This window comes from Canis lupus, chromosome 30, assembly GCF_011100685.1.
Source record: "Canis lupus familiaris isolate Mischka breed German Shepherd chromosome 30, alternate assembly UU_Cfam_GSD_1.0, whole genome shotgun sequence".
NCBI classification, from domain to species: Eukaryota; Metazoa; Chordata; class Mammalia; order Carnivora; family Canidae; genus Canis; species Canis lupus.
The window spans coordinates 27,785,497-27,804,778 of NC_049251.1; the positions used below are offsets into that span (position 1 = coordinate 27,785,497).

Consider the following 19,282-nt stretch of genomic DNA (forward strand, 5'->3'; position numbering starts at 1 on the left):
GAGACCCGGAATCGAGTTCCACGTCGGGCTCCCTGCATGGAACCTGTTTCTCCCTCTGCCTGTGTCTCTGATGAATAAATAAATAAAATCTTTAAAAATAAATTAAATAAATAAAGTAAGATTGAGTGATGAATAAGGTCTGAGGGTCTCATGTATAACATGATGGCAATAACTCATGATTGTGGATTAAATAATAGAAAAAAACAAAAGTAAATTTTAGCCAGTGAGTAAAGCAGAGTAAACTTTAGCAGGTCTGCCTCTCCACTGTGTGTCATTCCATTCCTTTCTCAGTCCCCTCCCCACCGGTGGGGCTCCTAAAGGAGATACATGTATTTACATGATACATCTGTGGCTTTTTTGTCTTGAAAGGTGACACAGCTGGCGAGCTACTTTGAGCCCCTGATCTTAGCAGCCGTTGGAGTCGCCTCCAAGATCCTGGATCATCAGCAGCAGATGACAGTGCTGGACCAGACCAAGACGTTGGCAGAATCTGCCCTGCAGATGTTGTACGCAGCCAAAGAAGGTGGTGGAAACCCCAAGGTACAGTTGAGGATCCCAGGGACTCACCAAGGGCCACTGAGGGGTCATCAAATATTCCTCAATGTTGAGTTTCCTCCAAGGAAAATCCTCTAGTTCTTGGTGACCATATGTAACTTCCCACTCAAAAGGTGGGAAATAATATTTGATTGGCCTTCCTGGGGATCTCTAAGAAGAAAGTCAAGACATAGACATAATGAAGCCTTTTTGTAATCTTTTCCATGACAGAATCTGGAGGCAAGCGTCCTTGGGAAAGAAAAACATTGTGTCGTTATTGCAGGAATGAAAATTCATACCTGCCAGGCACCTTGCTCAGCATTGACACCCAGCCTGTGCAGAGCAAAGCTCAGTTGTTTTCCAGTGAATATCATTTCCTTTCCTGGTACCCAAGTTCAAAGCAAAGCATGGTGTAAGGCCACCCATGGTGTGTGTTTCTCTTGTCTTGGATCAGCAGTTTAATATGAAAATCTCCCTTCCGAGTTTGCAGGTAGAACATTTCCTCAGCCTGATGTGTCACCCAGCTACTTGAAGTGGCCGAAGATGGTGACAGCATGCCATTTTCTCTTGGGGATGATACTTGTTTCAGAGTGATGGTTTCCCTTATTGAAGCCCTCTGTGCTTTAAGTTCCCCCAGGGTTCTGATACCTTGAGAGGAGGTTTGAGGCTCCGCCTGCTATTTATTCTTTCTAGCAAGTGCCTCCACATAGTCCATCTAAACTCCCTGGGTCCTCACCTGAGCAGACTACATTGCGGGAACACGGACTGGAACAATCTGTGCAGGATACTTGCCTATAAGCAATAGGAATCCCTATTATGTACGTATTCTTTTTAGCATGCTTTGTTGCAGCTCTCAGGTCTACACATCAATAACGTGGTACAGCAGAGAAGACTCTAGATTAAGAACCAGAATCACAAAATAGTAATTTGAGAGCTCAAAGTTACTGAGTCCTGGTTCTGCACCACCTCTCATACCTTATATCCTCTTGATATTTAATCTCCTAAAACTCCCATGATATAAGGAGGTTCCCAGTGCACAGATATGAGAACTGCGACTGCTTAGGTAAGTTGTTGCACATCGCAGGACAGGTGGATGTGGAGTCAGGACTGAACCTGCACCCTATGGAAACACTGGCCCACTGCCCGAAGCAAGGGCTGGAGGGAGGTCAAGCAAAGTTACAGGGAAGAGGTGACCTGTGACTAGTCAGTCTCAGAAAAGGAAGTTACTTGGCACATAAGGGTAGCTTGAGGCATGCCAGCAAGGAGGAACAGCATATACAGAGGTATACATGGGGTCGTAAGAGGATTGCGGTATCTTTAGAGAACAACGCGCCATCCAATGTGTGTGGAGCATGCAGAGTGGGGACAGCAGGTGGGGGGGTAGATAGGGCTGTGTTGTGACAGATCTCCTCTCCCACATTCTTAAGGAGTGTGGGCTTTACTGTCAGCAGTGCGGCAACCCATCCAGGGCTGAGAAACAACCATTCTGGTAGTGGCATGAATGATGTCTTAGACTTGCATTTTCTGTGTTCAGTTTTTCCAGCCAAGTATCTGGCAGCTCTTAAGAGCCTAACTTGGGATGCTAAAAATATTGAGAGCCAGCCAGTGCCCTCAGGTTGTTCTCAGTGTCCCGGAAAGAAAGAAGCCTTGTTGCTGAAATGGGGAGGTTGATCAGCAAGAACGAGAGTGCCCTTTTGGCTGACAGCTGAGAGATAGGTGCCCGAGTAGGCCCAGCCCACTTTGCACCTGCCCCACACTGGGGGAGCCAGGACTTGCCTTCTGGATCCAGTTCAAGGGTCTCTTTTTTTCTGAGAATCAGTGCCACATAGCTCCTCCACCCTGACCCAAGAGGATTTCATTCCCTGCAGAATAATCCAGATTAGGAGTTCTCTGGGTTTTTTGTTTGTTTGTCTTGTTTTGTTTTGTTTAACTATTAGCACATCTGCTTAGACCACAAGGTCAGAGCTCCTTGTGGAGCTCTGTTTTATACCAAGAAACTCGTGGTTTGGGAGCATGTGCAGCCCGCACCATAAGCTTTAGAGGACATCCTCTGCTTGGAAGTGGGGGCAGAACACGAGAGTGGGCCAGTTGTCCGTGACTGACCTGAGGTATTGGAGACAGGCTGAGACATGATGAGGGAAGGCAGGACAGATATGTGTGTGTCTTCCCTCCCTGGCATCCGGCATTCCACCTGCGCTCTGTCCGCAGACCCTGACAGGCTCCTCACAAGGGATGCCTGGGACACTACAAGCGGGTTTTTAGGTCCTTTCCTAAGAGGCTTATTGCATAGACTCCGTCACCATGGGTACTATTCTTTGGGCAAACATTTCCTAGGGGTTACTTGCTAGGTCTTAGGTGTATGTATGTGTTAGATGCTGTGTGTCACTGTTTGCAAAGAATATACAGTTAAATGATCATCGCTGGCTCTGATGTGGTAGAAAAGAGGATAAGCTTTGGAATCCACGTAATTGGACTCAAATCCCAGTTCTGTCTCTTGCTAGCAAATTACTTCATTTAGTTGCTTCCTCATCTAAACAGTGGGGTTAATAATGAATACCTCTCAGGGGTCGTTATAGAGATTGACTGAGATAATGTGCCTGACACAGTAGGTATTTTTTAAAAAAAGAAAAAAGTGACAGCCCCAGAGTCTGGTGTTAATGAGTCCAATGATTACAAGGCATTTGCTGCATAGCCTAACCCTCACCCCACTGAGCCCCCGAGACCTATGCTCATTCTATAACCCCCGAGACCTCCCTTCCACACTCAGCCCTATCCCACTCAGTTCCTTCTTACATCCTCCTTAAAGGGCCCCTCCTTCTTCTCCTGCAGCAGCTATACAGCCCTGTGCGCTGTTGGGCAGTTCTAATTATTGGTTGCCTTTGTTTCCCTTCTGCTCACATTGACGTGTGTCCCCCAGCCCCCTGTAGCCTTCTCCCATTTTCCAAATTGCTGTGATGTCTGTGTCTGCTCTACTGGGCTTTGTAGTTGAAGCACTATAATCCAGAAATAAGGCTCCCTTGGAGGTAGACTTCAGACATGTTTCCAAAAAAGAACCGAGTTTGATTTTTCTCCTGGGTTGTGCTGTGAGGAGCAGTAACAAGGAGCCCCTCCAGAATCTAAAATAACGACCTCATTGTTGAGCCTTCTGAGTCTACTTCCCAGATGGCTGTTGGGCTTTTAAGCAGGCCTTAATTGAGCGCCTACTGTGTCTTTGGGTGTCTGAAACTAGTGTGCTCAGGTGGCCGGCATGTGTGATTTGGATGCGGCTGTGGGGTAGAGGTGAGATTTGCCATTGGAGTTGGAGGAAGTGGTCCTGGGAGAGGCTTGGGGTAATGGGAGGAGGCTTCACAGACTCTCAGCTGACCCTTTAAGGATCTGTGACTTAAATATGCAGAGGGAAGGGAGAGCAGGCTACACAAGCAGATGGGCAGGTCATTGTTTCTGGGACAGCCAAGAGCAAGGATGTGTTTTTTGTAGGTTTGGATTGCCCCGGTGTGGAGAAAGTGTCCTTTACATTTTCCAGGGAGTCAAGAGAGCAGTGTTGTGGTTTAATGCTGCCACCCCCAGAACTTGCCTCTTGTACCTTCCTCAGCCCATATAGGATAGCAGCTCAGCCCATATAGGATAGCAGACACTTGGCAAGCAGCACTCACTTCTCCCCGAAAATGTGCACTTGGCTTTAATATGGATATATAGAATTGCTGACATTTTTGTGCCACCAGTGATCATCTTATTGAAGTGGAATTTAGAGAAATACACACCTTCCAATTTTACCTTTCTCATCAATATTTGTGTGAGGTGCTCTCTCTAGAGGGTAATGTGCAGGAAATGTCACCTTTCAGACTTCCATCATCAAAATAAAGCAATCTGCACATTTTATGTTTTACCTTCTCTGTACCATGAAATCAGCAATCAACCTAAATTACCAGTTTCCTCCATCACATCCCTGAGAGCGTGAGCTGTGCCTTCCTGACATACTCAAGACAACCACCCAAGATCTGACCAATGCACATCTCATCAGAAGTCGTATGGAAGGCCTTTTCTTGATTCCCATGGCTCTTCAGTGCCACAGACTGAGTCAGTTCATGTGGCTCACACAGCCTCCCCTTTAGAATTCTTTTTTTTCAGCTAGTCAGTCAAAAGAGTTGCCATTTACCTTCCCTTCCCTTTGCCTCCTTACCTTCTATCTACCAAAGTGAAGGTGTAATTTCGCAGGACTTTGGAAGGGTCGTCTCCCCCAAGGAGTGTCAGGACAGCTGTGGCCACTGCGAGGGGGGTGAGAGGGGGGGCAGTACCTGGGGCAGTGCAATTCTGGCGTTAGGTTAGATTTCCCAGGTTAAAGGCATTGCCCTCACTTCAGGCACCAATCATAAGCTCCAGAGTTCCCAGGCCATCCTCCCTCTGACCAGGTGACTCCAAATTCAAGAGGTTCTCTCTACCTCCTCAGGTTCAATGATGTGCTAGAATGACTCCCAGAACTTGAGAAATTGCTCTCCTTTCACCATGTTATTGTAAAGGCTACAGACCAGCCAAAAGAAGAGACATGCAGAAGGCAAGGTCTATGAGAGTCCTAAACATGTCCCAAGGATGTGTCACCGTCTCCGCTTAATGCTATGCATCACCAACTGGGGAAGCTCACTGCAACTTTGCCGCCCAGAATTTTATTTGGATTTCATTATGTAGGCATGATTGATTGAATTTAGTCTCATGATCAGTGATTCAGTTTACAGCCCCGTGAGGTCCCCTGAGGTCCCCAGAGGTCAGGCTGATACTATTTTGCTCAAAGCCACAACCCTCTAATCACATGGTTGGTCTGTCCAGCATGGCCAGCTCCCGTCCTGAAACTGCCCATAAGCCACCAGGAGTCACTTTCTTAGCCTAAACTAATGTGTGGTTCAGGGCACCCACCGTGAATAATAGCAGAGGCAGTCCTTGATCACTTGGGAAATGCTAAGCACTTAAAGGCTCCCTCCTAGGAACCTACAACAAAGATCATCCAATATTTCACTATTCCAACCTGGGTAAGCTTCCAGGGTTGGGCTCATGTGGCAGCAGCTACCAGGTGCTGGAAGTCATATACAGGCTAGGTCCTGAGCAGATTTGGGACCATGGCTGGCAACAAGTTCATGGGTGAGAATGGAGCGCACAATGGCAGATGGAGCCAAGAGAGCTAGAGGCTGGGTTGATGCTGAGAGGCAGAGGAAGGCACTGAATGCGGGGGGGCGCAGCCAACTTCGGGAGTGGTAGCTAGTCCTGCAGCCCCTTTTGCCTTTGCCACATGGCATGTAGGTGCCATCACTCTGTTTAAAAGTACCCCCATTTGGGGGGGAAAGGCTGAAACTTCCCTTGGTAGATGCCGTATTCCCTATGTTGAGGTTGCTTCTTCAGTAGTGCTGATAAATTTGGCCTGATCTGGCCATCTGCTCAGTTTCCTTTTGACCAGTGGCATCAGTTCAGCAGATGGCCAGCCAGTCAGTGGCACTGGTTGTCCACCAGATCCAAAAGCTTTAGTGCTTAAGCTCCCATTTTCAGACTGTGATCATCAGAGGGGTCCCTGGCAGAGCTGTTAGCCAACTCTCGCCTTCTGGTGGGCTGTGAGGATGAAGAGGATGTGCACAATGGTGATGAACACAGTACCTGACGCAGAGGAGGCCCTTGGGAAGGGTAGCAGTTGTCTGTCCTTCCTGCTATTCCTGGCTCTGATATTTATTGTTGTTCCTGGTTTCCTGCCTGTCACTCAGGAGGAAGCATTGTCAGTCAAATGCTAAAATACTTGACCCAAGACATAAGAACATAGATTTTGCAACTGGATTGACAGTCACATTGGGCCCACAGCTGACTCTTGCAATGTATAAAGTACACACTAGCCCTGGGCCTCCTGCCAGCATTCACCTGGATATGGTCGAGGATTCTTGGTCTAGTCTGAAGAGCTGGAGCAGGTCACTACAGCCTGAGTGAGGCCAGCTGAGGGCTTGAAGGCAGGGAGGGAGGCCCAGGCCCTGTTCTGACTCCCCCACAAGCCCTGTCTCTGCCCTCAGCTCTTGTGATCCATGCCTGTTTGGCAGCATCAAAACAGATGGTTCCATTTATTTCTACACAACCTCTCCAGAGGAGAATTTTGCACCAACAGCCCGTGAAGGTTATCCATCCTTGTAAAAAAAGAGAGAAGAAAAGAAAGAAAAATTACCTGTGAATACCTGTGAAAAGGGAATGTTTCACCCTTTACATGAGCCCCACCTGGTGACTTGATCAAACCCTTCATTTCCTGTGAACACTGCTTCTGGAGGGAAGGAAAGCCCACTGGTGGCAAGGAGCACGCAGTCTTGTTGGAGAGGGGGCTGGCTTCATTGAGAGATAATGCAAGGGGGCAGGAGCTGTGTGCCAGGCACCATGCCCAACACTTTGCACACAGTACGTTTCTCAGCTCATCGTCACAGTCCGCATCCTTTCTGCCTCTGGACCTTTGTACAGGCTGTGTCCTCTGCCCAGCACCCTCTCCCTTTCCTCCTCTCTTCACCCTGCCAACTCTACCAGATGCTGGATTCTTCCTCCAGGTCTCCTCTTCAGGCAGGACACCTCCTCTGAGGAGTCTTCTCTGACCCCAAGGCTGGCTTAGGAGCCCTTCTTAGGGGCTGTCATATTTAGCTGTTGCTGCAAACAAGCCATCCTAAAACTTAGTGACGTAAAACAACACCATCTTAGAATGATCTCTGGTGGATCTACAGACCCACTGAGCCCAGCGAGGTGGTTCTCCCTCAGAGTTCCTCCTGCCACTGCTTCCAGGTGATAGCTGGGGCTTGAGTGACCTGACGTTCACTCGCTCCCAGGTCTGTGTCTGACTTAAAATCACTGAGGCGTTCAGGACCTGGGGCTCCGTGGGCAGCCCTTTGTACCTCTGTGTGGTCTTACCGTGCGGTCTGCCCAGCACACAGCCTCGAGACAGCCAGCCTCCTTACACAGAGGCCAAGGACTTCACAAGCAGCTGTCCTGAGAGAGAGCCAAGCAGAAGCTATATCATGTTCCAGAACTGAACCTCACTTTCCCCGCATCCTTCTGAGGCCTTCACCTCTGATGACTCTATGACTCTAGAGTTGGTTCTCAAGGCGGTAGGAATCCAAAGGAAGGCCAGTGACAGCATGAGGACAAAGTCACCCGAGGAGGTGGTATTTAGGCCAGGCCTTGAAAGAGGGCTAGGATTTGCATGGGGCAAACAGAGAAGGCAAACAGAATAGACCCAGGTCCTGCAGGCCGAGGGTGAGAGGTCAGAGCCATGAGGAGGCCACTGGATGGAAGCCTGGACTGTGCCGAGGAAGGGGGTGGAAGAAAGAGGTCCAGTGAGGGACTTCCCATCATAGGTAAGAAAAGAGTCAAGGGATCTTTCTTCCTCAAGGCTATGTGTCACTGTTAACTTCTCAATTAATTTTGTTTGTAATGGTCAATAATTAGCATTTGCATCCTGACACAGTTGCCTCGAGGTCACCATCCACAATCTGCATATTTCATGTCTCATCAGATGTCATTTTGAAAGACCTCTGGTTTGCCATGGCTTTCAGTTCCACACAGGGCCCGTTCCTGTGGCTCACACAGCCTCTTCAGGACAGCCATGGCCACTGCGTGGGGGTCCCCAGAGCCTGGAGCAGTGTGATCCTGATGCTGACTAACTGACATTAGGTCCAGCTTCCCTAGGCTCAAGCACCTACTACTAGACTGCTCAGATTATAAATACACCATACATTCATCCATAGCATCTCAGGAGAATTCTGCTGCAAGCACAGTTATGATAATTCCCATTGTGCTGAGGAAACCACACTCAGGACCACTTAGCTAGTAAGAGGTGGATCCAGAGCTAGAACCCAACTTTTCTGGTGGCAGGACTTTGGCTCCTTCTCCTGCATCTTGCTACCACTGGAGATGTTTTTCAGGGAGCCTGGCACCTTCACTATTTCATCTTTTCATTCATTCATTTACCCAGCACTTCTCCTGTGCTTGACACACATGTGGAATTCCAGCAGGTGTTGGATCATGTCCGAGTTATAGTCAGGGAGAGCTTGTGAGCGCTCGTGAGACTGCCTGCAGAACATCTGACCCTGGAGAACTTTGCTCACTTGTCCCTCCAACCTCATGGCAGTGTAACCTGTGACATAATTCCAAAGCCCGTTCATTTTTCTGCAGATTTCTTCTCTATGTCGCTGCATTTACATAATCCAACCTAATTTGTGGGAACAAATCTAGTGTGTTAGGCAGCTTTGACAAGAAGTACATTTGTTGTGAACATGTTTTTCCTTTATGTTAGGATTTTTTTTAATTAAACCTGTAAGCTCGTGTCATTGGGAATCAGTGGCATTCTCTTCCTACCATCCTGAGCAGAGTAACATAAAACTGGCCCTGCAGAAGATGCTGTTTGATACTACAATTTTATTTTTCCTTTTGACTGTAAAAAGATGTCCTTTTTCTCCCTTTCTGTTTTGTAGTGATTTTGCAAACAAGTGTACCAACGGAAGAAAAGGAAAATTCTGGAATCACTATTGTGCTCCAAAATGGGGATATAGTTTTATATGATACTTTTTATGGTTATACTTAAAAGAAATGCAGTTATCTCTGAGGAGAGTGAGCACCATTTTCTTCAGCTTATGGAAACCTCTCACTGTCCTTTTTCTCCTTTACCTTCTTAGGCTCAGCACACCCACGATGCCATCACAGAGGCTGCCCAGCTCATGAAGGAGGCTGTAGATGACATCATGGTGACACTGAATGAAGCCGCCAGTGAAGTGGGGCTGGTGGGAGGCATGGTCGACGCCATTGCAGAGGCCATGAGCAAGGTAGGCCTGGGTGCCCAGATGCTTACCTTCACCTCTTGGCCCCAGTTCCTCCTCGGTTTCCCTCACACGTGCTCCCCAGGTGCTTTTCTTTCAGGAATGATCAGTCAAAGCAGATGCTAGTGACCCTCCTCTTTTCCTGAGGGTTCCAGTCATTTTACACACATCCTGTCCTCCGTCCAACATGTTATTCATTCTTGATTATTCATTCATTACTTTTGTAAACCACTCTCCCCCTGCCTTCGTTTTACGTGGGGGAAAAATACTGGAGATGGAGAAAGTATCATGGGTTCCTTCCCTTATAAAATGAAGATAGGTATTTACCTCCCTTCTTTTTTTTCACAAAAACAGATTACAAAGGGAAATAATGAAGGGATTCCCAAGGGCTGGTCTTTGGAATGGCTACTTTGGAATCATGCTGTTCCTAGGCCCTACCCCAGGCCAATAAATTGACATTTCTGTGGAGTTGAGCCTAGGAATCTCTAGATCTTTTAAATTTCCACATGGTTTTGGGAGCCAGATGTAGAAAGCACTGATGGTAGTACATGTGAAAGCCCATTGTGAACTCTTGCCAGCAATGGGCATAGGAGATAGCATGAGAATCATTTCTCCTCTAATGACTGCTTGGTTGAGTTGGAGGAGTAGAGAAGTGTGACTGGAGAATATCTCCTGCTCTTTCCCCCAAGGAATCTTTTGCTAGTCATGTCAGTTTGATAGTCATTAAAATTAACAATTGTTCATCAACATCTAATTTCCATTCTGTGATAGCACAGCCAAGAATTTCAGATTTTTGTGTTTTGAAATGTCCATTGTCAGATTGTGAATGCATTATTATGGCTTTCAGGATAATAAGTGGTCTTTAATTGCTAATTTAGAGTAGATTGGTTGGTTCATATCTCCATAAAGAGGTGATAGCCTGAAACTATAATTAGGATAATTTCCCTTAAACATTACGCATTTTCAGACTGAGAGTCACAAGCTGGGCAGGGATGCCGGGGGTTCCTTTAGAGACCCCAGGCATGCCTTGTCAAATCACTCTAGTAATTCCTGCTGTGGGCTTCTTGTGCCTCAAATATGGACAGTTTGGCAGAAAATGAGTGAAGTTTCCCACTTTCTAAAGGCCTTTGGGTAAGTTTCAGTAGGTTTGTTTGGTTTTCAGAATACCAGCGCTTTGAAAGTTAAGCCATATGTCTACCAAGGATATTAAATTAATGGAGCTCAAGTTTTCTCAACGCAAATTAGAAATTCAAATGACAACTTTTCTTCCTAGGAGAAGGTATTTTTCCAAATGACTAATGATAGGGAAGAGTTCCATAAATCCCTGGAATATGGAAGTCAGATTCTTGAAGTCTTTTTTTTTTGATAGTTGCTGAACCTTGCATATCAAGAGGGATTTTCAGTAAAGAAAGCAGCTCTTGTACTGTCTGATGTCAGTGGTGTGACAGCTGCGCTCTGACTCAGCCCAGGACACACGTGATTCTTTTGGAAGGGCTGGGAGAGAAGTCTGGCATTACCTGAGAGCAATAATTAGTAACTGCCAATGACAGGAGCCACAGAGGCCAAGAACAAAGGAAAGATCCTGCATTCTGCAGAGCATACAGAATGCCAGGGTTTTATTGGTACCCCTAAACTCCTGTCTACCCAGACCTACACTTAAGTTTCTACTCAGTGCCTCTTCCCCATTCTCCCTTCGTTGAGCCTACCACAACCTGCCCATTGCTGCATATTCTGTATTAAGTGATATTCCGGGGCCTTTGAGCCCCTAAGCAGTGACATGTTAGAAATTGGGCATTTCCTGAGTTTGGGTTAACTTGTTTCAACATTGATAGACTGTTAGCATCATTGTCAGAAATTCTCAAAGGCATAGAGTGACTGGCAGAAAAAATGAGTGTACCCAAAGTTGACTCTAAGTTGGACATAATATATGCCACTTTTGGTGCTCCAGCTGTGGGGTTCTTCCTGGAATTCTCTCTCTGTGTTTAGGCACAGGAAGTTTGGGAAGTGATAGGTTAATATGAAGTAATCAGGTTTCCAGGTGACCTTGGACAAAGCTCTCTGAACTATTCAGTGATGTTAGTGGTTCTCAGTCTTGGGGATTTTGTGACCCACTACCTTTTCTTTGTTTGCTTCTTTGTTTGGGTTGTTTGGTGTTGGTGGTGATGGTAGTTTTTTCTTCTTTTTTGACCAGGGAAGGAGGTTAAAGAAACAAAAAAATCCTGCTGTGTGCATCACTACTATTTCGTATAAGAAAGGTCATGTTAACATCCCCCCTCAAAAAAAAAAGTAGAAAGGCTATAATCCCAGAATAAAGGCAAGTTCTTTGAACTAACTAAATTTGAAATCCACAAAAATTGACCCCTTTGTTCTTAATCTTTCTCATTGTCTTCAGACTGGCAGGTGGTGTCCTATGCTGCCCTCCAGTTCTGGCATCCTGGTGTGTTAGCAGTTAGGCCACAGCTCATATGAAATCTCCCAGCACATTATTGGACACTTAGAAGATGCCCAATCAGGGTAGCCCTAGTGGCTCAGCGATTTAGCGCCGCCTTCAGTCCAGGGTGTGATCCTGGAGACCCGGGATCGAGTCCCACATTGGGCTCCCTGTGTGGAGCCTGCTTCTCCCTCTGCCTGTGTCTCTGCCCCTCTCTCTCTCTCTCTCTCTCTCTCTCTCTCTCTCTCTCTCTCTGTCTCTGTCTAAATAAATAAATAAATAAATAAATAAATAAGCCCAGTCAGTTTATACTGAGTGAATGAGCTCATAGCTCAGTCCTCATTTGACTATCAGAGCCCCCATAGTATGATGGAGATATTTGGCAGCAGCTATATCCCTAATAAAGAAACCTAGAAAAATCTAGCCTGGAGTCTATGTTGATACTTTGATGGAAATTATAGTCCCAAACTAAGCAACCACATCACACACAGGCTACAGTAATATGTTCCCTCAACTCATATTGTAGTTAGCACCTGCTTGCAACATGGAGCTCTGATTGAAGACTGCATCTAACATTTCCTAATTGCCCCTGTGGCCTCTAGTCTCTGCCCCAACTGCAAACTATCTCTCAGAGAGCTCCCAGGACAATCTTCTCACATATGTCATTGTATACTCTGCATCCCACCATTTTCCTCATGATTTCAAGTCTCTTCATCGGACAGCTCAGCCTCATTCCCACTGCTCTCAACAGCCCCTCTTCTGTTCACTATACTCACCCTTCCTGTATTCACTTCTCCTTATTTTGTCTCCTCAACTGGAATACCTCTCAGCAATCAACAGTGATGGTAACAATGATGATGATGGTGGTGAAGATGGGTTGCATTTTCCTTCATCATAGTCATCATTGACCTTATCATCATCTTCATCATCGTGGTCATCATCTCCTCTTTTGTGGAGCTCTTGGCCAGGTATGGTCTCAGTTGATGTATATACTAGAACCTTCTGATGCTATCAAGTTTCCAGTAAAGGACCTGAAACTCAGAATTTAAACAATCAGCTTGAGGGCTTTTCACAAGCCCTGGAACCAGGTCTCAAATACAGGTCTTCTGAACCAATATGTCCTTAGCTCTTCAAGGGACAGAGCCACTGTCCCACTAGCTCCAACTCTCCCCAACTCTCCCCCTGCCTCCCCCTGCACAGTGACCTCTCCCACCTCTCTAAATTCTTATTGCTCTCAGAGTCAGATGAGCAACAGATTATTCCTACTTCTTCCAGTCTCTTGTCTTCCCCAACTTAGATCAGAAGCGAGGGTTCTAGGGTATAGATCTCTATGGACTACACCATTCCTAGAGAAGCCCTTCATGATGTAGGTTCGGCCTCCTCTCCTGGCTCATCTTCTGCCATTCCGTGCTTCTCTAGAAGTGTCTGGCTCAGGCCCACCACCTTTTTTTTTTTTTTTTTTTTTTTAAAGATTTTATTTATTCATGAGAGACACCGAGAGAGAGAGAGGCAGAGACACAGGCAGAGAGAGAAGCAGGCTCCATTCAGGGAGCCTGATGTGGGACTTGATCCCGGGACTCCAGGATCACACCCTGGGCCAAAAGCAGGTGCTAAACCACTGAGCCACCCAGGGATCCCCGGCCCACAATCTTATACTTGGACTCTATTCCACTTCTTGGAACCCCTTCCCTACCTTTTGTATGTAGCAGACTCCTCTGGTAAGACTTGGCAGAAATGTCATTCCTCTGGAATGCCCTCCCTCTCCTCTCAGACAAGGCTTGGGGTCTCCTTGCCTGTGTACCCCAAGTCCCATCTTTGCATCTCTCTTGAAGTCCTTTTCACCAAAGCTGGGTTATACTTTTGACTCTCAACCAAAGAAATTCTGTGGGCATCTCCATTTTTCAAAGTTCCCGATCCTAATAAATATAGCCCACACTTCAACTGTCCTCTCCTGACTTGTGGGTTCATTTTCTCTCCTCTGTAGCTGGATGAAGGCACTCCTCCAGAACCAAAGGGAACATTTGTCGACTATCAGACGACTGTGGTTAAATACTCCAAAGCCATTGCGGTGACAGCTCAGGAAATGGTAAGAGGAAAAGAGTGGCCCCACCCACTGTCGGTTGCCCTGGTGTCCAATAGTACCACCACTGAGTCTTCAATTTGGGGTCTGTGTTGGAGAGAGTCTACCCCGTGTTTCTAGTTCCTTCTGGGTCCCAGCTCTGTCCTTTATCTGTGGTCTCTCTGGCTGCCTGTGGCCTAGACAACCCTGTCCACTGGAGCTCCCATTTCATGGAAAAGCTGCAAGAGGGAATTACAGATAATTGTAACTTGGTCATGAGGATAGGCGAACAAAGGAAGGAGAGAAAATGAGAAGGAAGTTGGACATAAGGGGAAAGAAAAAATCCTATTCACCTCACAAAGGACTTGAGGTGTTTCTAAAAAGTTATAATACAAAAGAAGAGGTAGGGGTAGAACAGAGATTGTCTAATGGAATCAAGTTACAGTACTTGGACAGTAAGGTTGTCTTTTAGGCAAAATGAAACAGCATGATTACATAAAGATAATATCTCTGACAACAGAAGACATGAAACCTTTGGAGGCAATTTTCAACATCCTTTTTTTTTTTTTTTTTTTTTTTTTTTTGGCTAAAATATATTGCCATTAGAATTGTATCATGTGCATCTTAGGTACAAATGGCATTGAGAGAGAATGCTTCTGATGTGTTAAAAAGTTGTACAAAAGGTGTCCTCAAAGAATAAATAGGAGTACATAGTAAGAAAGTTCCTCATGACCTTCCAAGGCTCAGATGTCATGGAATAAAATTTTGGAAGCTGCCTCTCTGCTGCTGCCACGTGAGCCTGAGTTGAGAGATTCAGTAGCCTCCCAGCTGGAGGGACCACCAGACTAAGCCGTGGCGTGTTTCCTGCCCCACCCGGCCAGCACCTCGGGATGATTTTGTCATGTAGTCATGTGTCCACTAGAGGTTGAGCTTGGACTACAAAGGCTTCCCTGGCTGCTGCTACTCCTCCTTAGAAACTCTGTGATCATGCCAGGCTCATTGTTGCTTAATAGGATTTGGGCTGGGAAGAGGAATAGGAGCAGTGCCCATCTCAGTGACTCAAAGAGCTGGAATCAGGCCCAAGCTGGTACTGCTCAGGGGGCTCCGGGACAAGGCACAGGTCAAATCAGGCAGACCTGCAGTGCCAAGTCTTCTGAGCAGGGAGCACAGCGTAGCAGGAGATGAAAATATTTTGAGTGGCCTCATCCTGTTTCTAGAACATCTCCTGGCCTAGGTTCTCAGCAGGTCCATTCTCTTTAGTAGCCCCACTGGGGGCTACATGGCTGCTCTTAGTTTAGCTGGCCCAGACCCTGAGTTGGCAAGGATCCCCATCGCCACTTCAGGATGCCCCAGAATCGCTGTGCTCCCCATGGCAGGGTGCAAATGAAGCAGCTCTAAGGTGCAGCCTCTCTGTCTCTCAGGGTTCAGCATGTGTTCCTTGGGAACCTACACCTAAGCCTGAAAGCCTGTGACATTTCCTGGCAAACATGCCTTAGACTGCTACCCATCCTCATCCAGCCTTAGTGGATATGGAGCCATTTAAAATATTTTTTTTTAAGCCCTTTAAAGTCAAGGTCTTCTAATGCCACCAAGAGAGAGAAGAAGTGCAGCAGGGGAGAAGTCTTTTACTCAGAAGGATCGAGGACACCTTTCTGGGTGGCAGTTAAAACTGCTGTTGGGAGCACTGAGAGACGTTCTGTCAGAGGACAAAGAAAAACTAAAAACTGGTGTGTTAGTTAGGTAGAACAAATTTAGGTAAGTTTTTCTATGAAGCAGGTGGAAAAAACTGAACTTCCTAAGAATGAAAAGAGCTGGACCGTTTAGGCTACAGTGTACTCTTAACCAAATTTGTGGCTGAACCCTTGTCATCCTTTGGTATAAACTTACTACAAAGCTGTATTCTCAGAATATCTTCCACCCAGACATTGGGCTCACCCCTTACTTCTCAGTCAAGATTTCCTTAAAGGCCTTATCCTCATGCTGTCTTGCCCATGTGGGATCTGCTTCTGGGTTCCCAGAGACCAGGTCAGCTCTCTGCAGAAGCACATGACCAGGGATGTGCCCTGCCCGGGGCTCACGCCCCCTGCACTTCCCTAGGGGAGTCTCCTGGTGACCCTCGGGGCCAGGAGGGCTGGGGCTGCCGCACTTATCCCCGAGGGTGGACCATTGTTGGGGGGAGGTCTACTCAGCCTGAGCCTAGCATGTCACCCACTGGCCCCTCCAGGACCTGCTGGCCCGAGAGGGGCCCTGGCCTGTTGTGCACGTTGCAGCATGGGCTTTGCTTGAATTGCCCTCTCCCATGTCCAGCCCCAGATGCAAGCCCAGAGCTTAAAAGTGAATGAAACCCTTTGGCTTCCAGTGGTATTAACACATGGTTCTCATGCTTTTTTCTGTGTGTGTGTGTGTGTGTGTGTGTGTGTGTGTGTTGTGTTGTGTTGTGTGTGTGTGTGTGTGTCTTGCTTGTTTTCTTTTTCCAGATGACTAAGTCGGTTACTAACCCGGAGGAGTTGGGAGGACTGGCTTCACAAATGACCAGTGACTATGGGCACCTGGCCCTCCAGGGCCAGATGGCGGCAGCCACGGCGGAACCAGAGGAGGTCTGCCACCATAAGCCCCTGTCTTGAGAAGCACATGCACACTGGTACCCACTCCCGGGGGATTCTTCATAGCTTAGCTCCACCCTAGAAGATTCCGGCCTGATAGCTAAAACCAGGTTCAGACCCAGTAGCCCCAGGCTGTGCTCAGGGCTCACTGTCCTTTCTGAGGCCAACAGGTCCATCTGGGGAAGCGGGCTTTCAGACAGACACCCTCTGTTCAGAGCGGTCAGCCTGGTTACCTGTCTCCCAGCCCATCGCCTGACTCCCAGGGCAGAACACACGCTGCCATCTTCTTCTTGCTTGGCACATCCTCCTCCTCAGTGATTTTCCTGGTTTCCAAAGGCTCACAGCAGTATTGGAAGAGCCAAGTAAGAAATTTCACTGCCCCATCTGAGAAAGGGCTGGATTGCCTACATTTGAGACCCAAAATCTTGCCTGACTACTGTTGGTGGCTTTTTACAAACTGTCCCCCTCCCCCACATCTCCTGTAGACTCCTCTTTATCACCTACCTGCCTTCCCTAAACTCGCTTTCCTTAGCAGCCAAACATAGACTTTGCTTAGAATGCCTACACCCATAAGAGTCATTTGGCAAAAGTTTAATCCCAGAGGCCACTTTCTAAGAGCCCCCTTTCACATCCGATATGCCTGAGTAATCAAGTGGTCCACTGGGAAGCAAACAGGCTGGCTGGAGCTGTGCGTGGCCAATCACAGCCGTGCCAGTGTTAGCACGCAGAAGGTGTCCATGCTGAGCTACCGTATGACTCCTTAGAGACACAGAGCTCAGTCTGTAATAAAGAATAGTGGAGTAGATGGCAGGGACACTGGGAAGATGAAGGTAACTGCATTCTGTGACATTCAGGGAGCCTTTTATTAAGCACAAATCCTGTTTATGATACTCCCAAATGAAGTAGACAGCTTGTGACAGTCTGTGTTCCCAGGTCACTTAGTGCTCTGTCTGCCAGGAGTGCATTCTAAGCATGTCTTCACAAAGACCCCCAGAGATAATGCAGAAATGACCCAAAACAAAATCACTTGCTAACACATGTCATAACAACGCATGTAAACAGGAGTTTCATATGTATGCACTTGCATACATATATATCTAGCATGGGATGACGTAGGTTTCTAACAGTGCCTGCACTTGTAGATTTTAGTTCCATTGAGTATTTAGGCTGCAGCATGAAAAACTGTGTTTGTAATGAGTCTGTTAAGTCACTACCCCGAAAGAAAAATCAGCACACACCCCCTCCACACATATCAGCATTCTGTGTAATTTTGAATCTCCTAAACAAGCCTAAGGGAACTTACATTACAGGAAGGAACAGTTTGGACAAAAGGAAGAAGTGTTAGGCTTGTGGGACTGAAAAGACGAAGAGGCTGTTGGCAAGATTTAGATCTGTTTCCAGAAATCTTTAAAAATGGAATCTATGGCCGTCTGGTGGGTTCAGATGTTGCCCGACCTGAGTTACTGAGTGAGGAGGCCCCTGATCCATGGAGACCTTTCCACATCTGAGTTCTTCAGAGCTCCCTAGCCTGTGTGTGAAACAAGCAGATATTCTTCCTGCAACCCAGACCATGAAGCATAATACGAAATATTGCCAGGGCAGCCAGGAAAGAAAAGGTATCACTGAAAGCACAGCACAAAATTACTTTAGTTCCTGGCCCAGTGTTTGTAGCAGCTGACGTTTTCATTAAGATTCTCCCTTTACACCATTGTGTCCTGAGTTATATTTTACATTCCAGACACAAGAGTAGTGTGACCTGGAGCAAAAAAAGGGGCAGAGAGAATATAAAATTACCAGTGGCTTGCTAAGGAAAATTCTTTGTGTGCATTTGCCAGACAGATATTTAGGAGAAAACTGAGAAGGTTGGGGAGATCCCTAAAGCAATGTAGTTTTTTATTCCAAGACTGTGGAATTAGTTTTCTATCCAAGAGGGCCCCACATCACAGCATGTGAAAGTATTTCTGTCCAGGGCAAATAAGAAGCTGCTCCCTTGCTGCAGTCCTGCAGGCTGCTCTACCGAGTCAGCATTCTGGTCTTTTCCAGAATGTGACAATTACAGGAGAGGCACTAGCTCTGCCCTCTGAACATCAAGCAGGAGCTTTATCTGCTGCTTTTGCCATGGAGAACTCAAACCCCCCTTAACATCATTGTGAAAACTACTTTCTTCAGGAAAGTTTAAAACCCTTAGGCAACTGCACAATCTAAAATCACTGTTCTTCTTTTAAAAAGAGGGAAATGTAGATCCTGTGAGCCATAAGGACTAAATATAAATGCTGGGGGGAAAGATCTAGTGACTACAGCTTTGTCTCCAAGGGAACTCTACTGTGACCACTTGTAATACTGCATGTCTTCAAAGCTGGCAGGACTATTTGTCAAGAGCCTGTGGCAAAAACCACAGCCTTTTCCCAAAAATGAGATGGGTGTCTACACGAGAATTCTCTAAAACTTTCCGCTCCAAGACACACTTTTTGTAGGTGGCAAGTGATGGCCTGTTTTTGTTGTGCACTCGTGGTTCTTTCCTTTTTTTTTTTTTTTTTTTTCCAAAGGAGAAATGTAAAGCCCGTCAGCCAGCGTCCACTATTGCCTGTTCAGTATTCACAAACTCTCCAGGCAAATGATATTTGACCGGGTCTCAGATGTGATTGTTTTGAGAGCCTGAGAAAAATTTGTACGTTTTGTTTAGTTTGCAGCAGTAAAGACAATCTGAATTTCTGAGACCTCCTCCAGTTGAAACTTGATGCAAAACTTCATAAAGGCCAGACTTGCAATTTCCCCCCAAGGCATAAAACCAGGAGACGATGCCCATTTTACTTTTATTTGGGCAAGAAGGGAGTTGAGGGTT

At 46.7% G+C, this 19,282-nt stretch overlaps 1 protein-coding gene across 5 annotated transcripts in view; it reads left to right on the forward strand.

Annotated features, from left to right (window-relative positions):
- TLN2 (talin 2) overlaps positions 1-19,282 on the forward strand; it is a 428,409-nt gene that overhangs the window by 351,298 nt on the left and 57,829 nt on the right. For 4 of the 5 annotated variants that reach the window (XM_038580602.1, XM_038580603.1, XM_038580604.1 and 1 more), the window contains 4 exons: positions 370-540; positions 9,207-9,353; positions 13,763-13,864; positions 16,315-16,434. In XM_038580602.1, coding sequence (XP_038436530.1) covers positions 370-540; positions 9,207-9,353; positions 13,763-13,864; positions 16,315-16,434 — 540 coding nt within the window. The remainder of the gene's footprint in view (positions 1-369; positions 541-9,206; positions 9,354-13,762; positions 13,865-16,314; positions 16,435-19,282) is intronic. The other variant, XM_038580605.1, reaches the window with a different exon arrangement.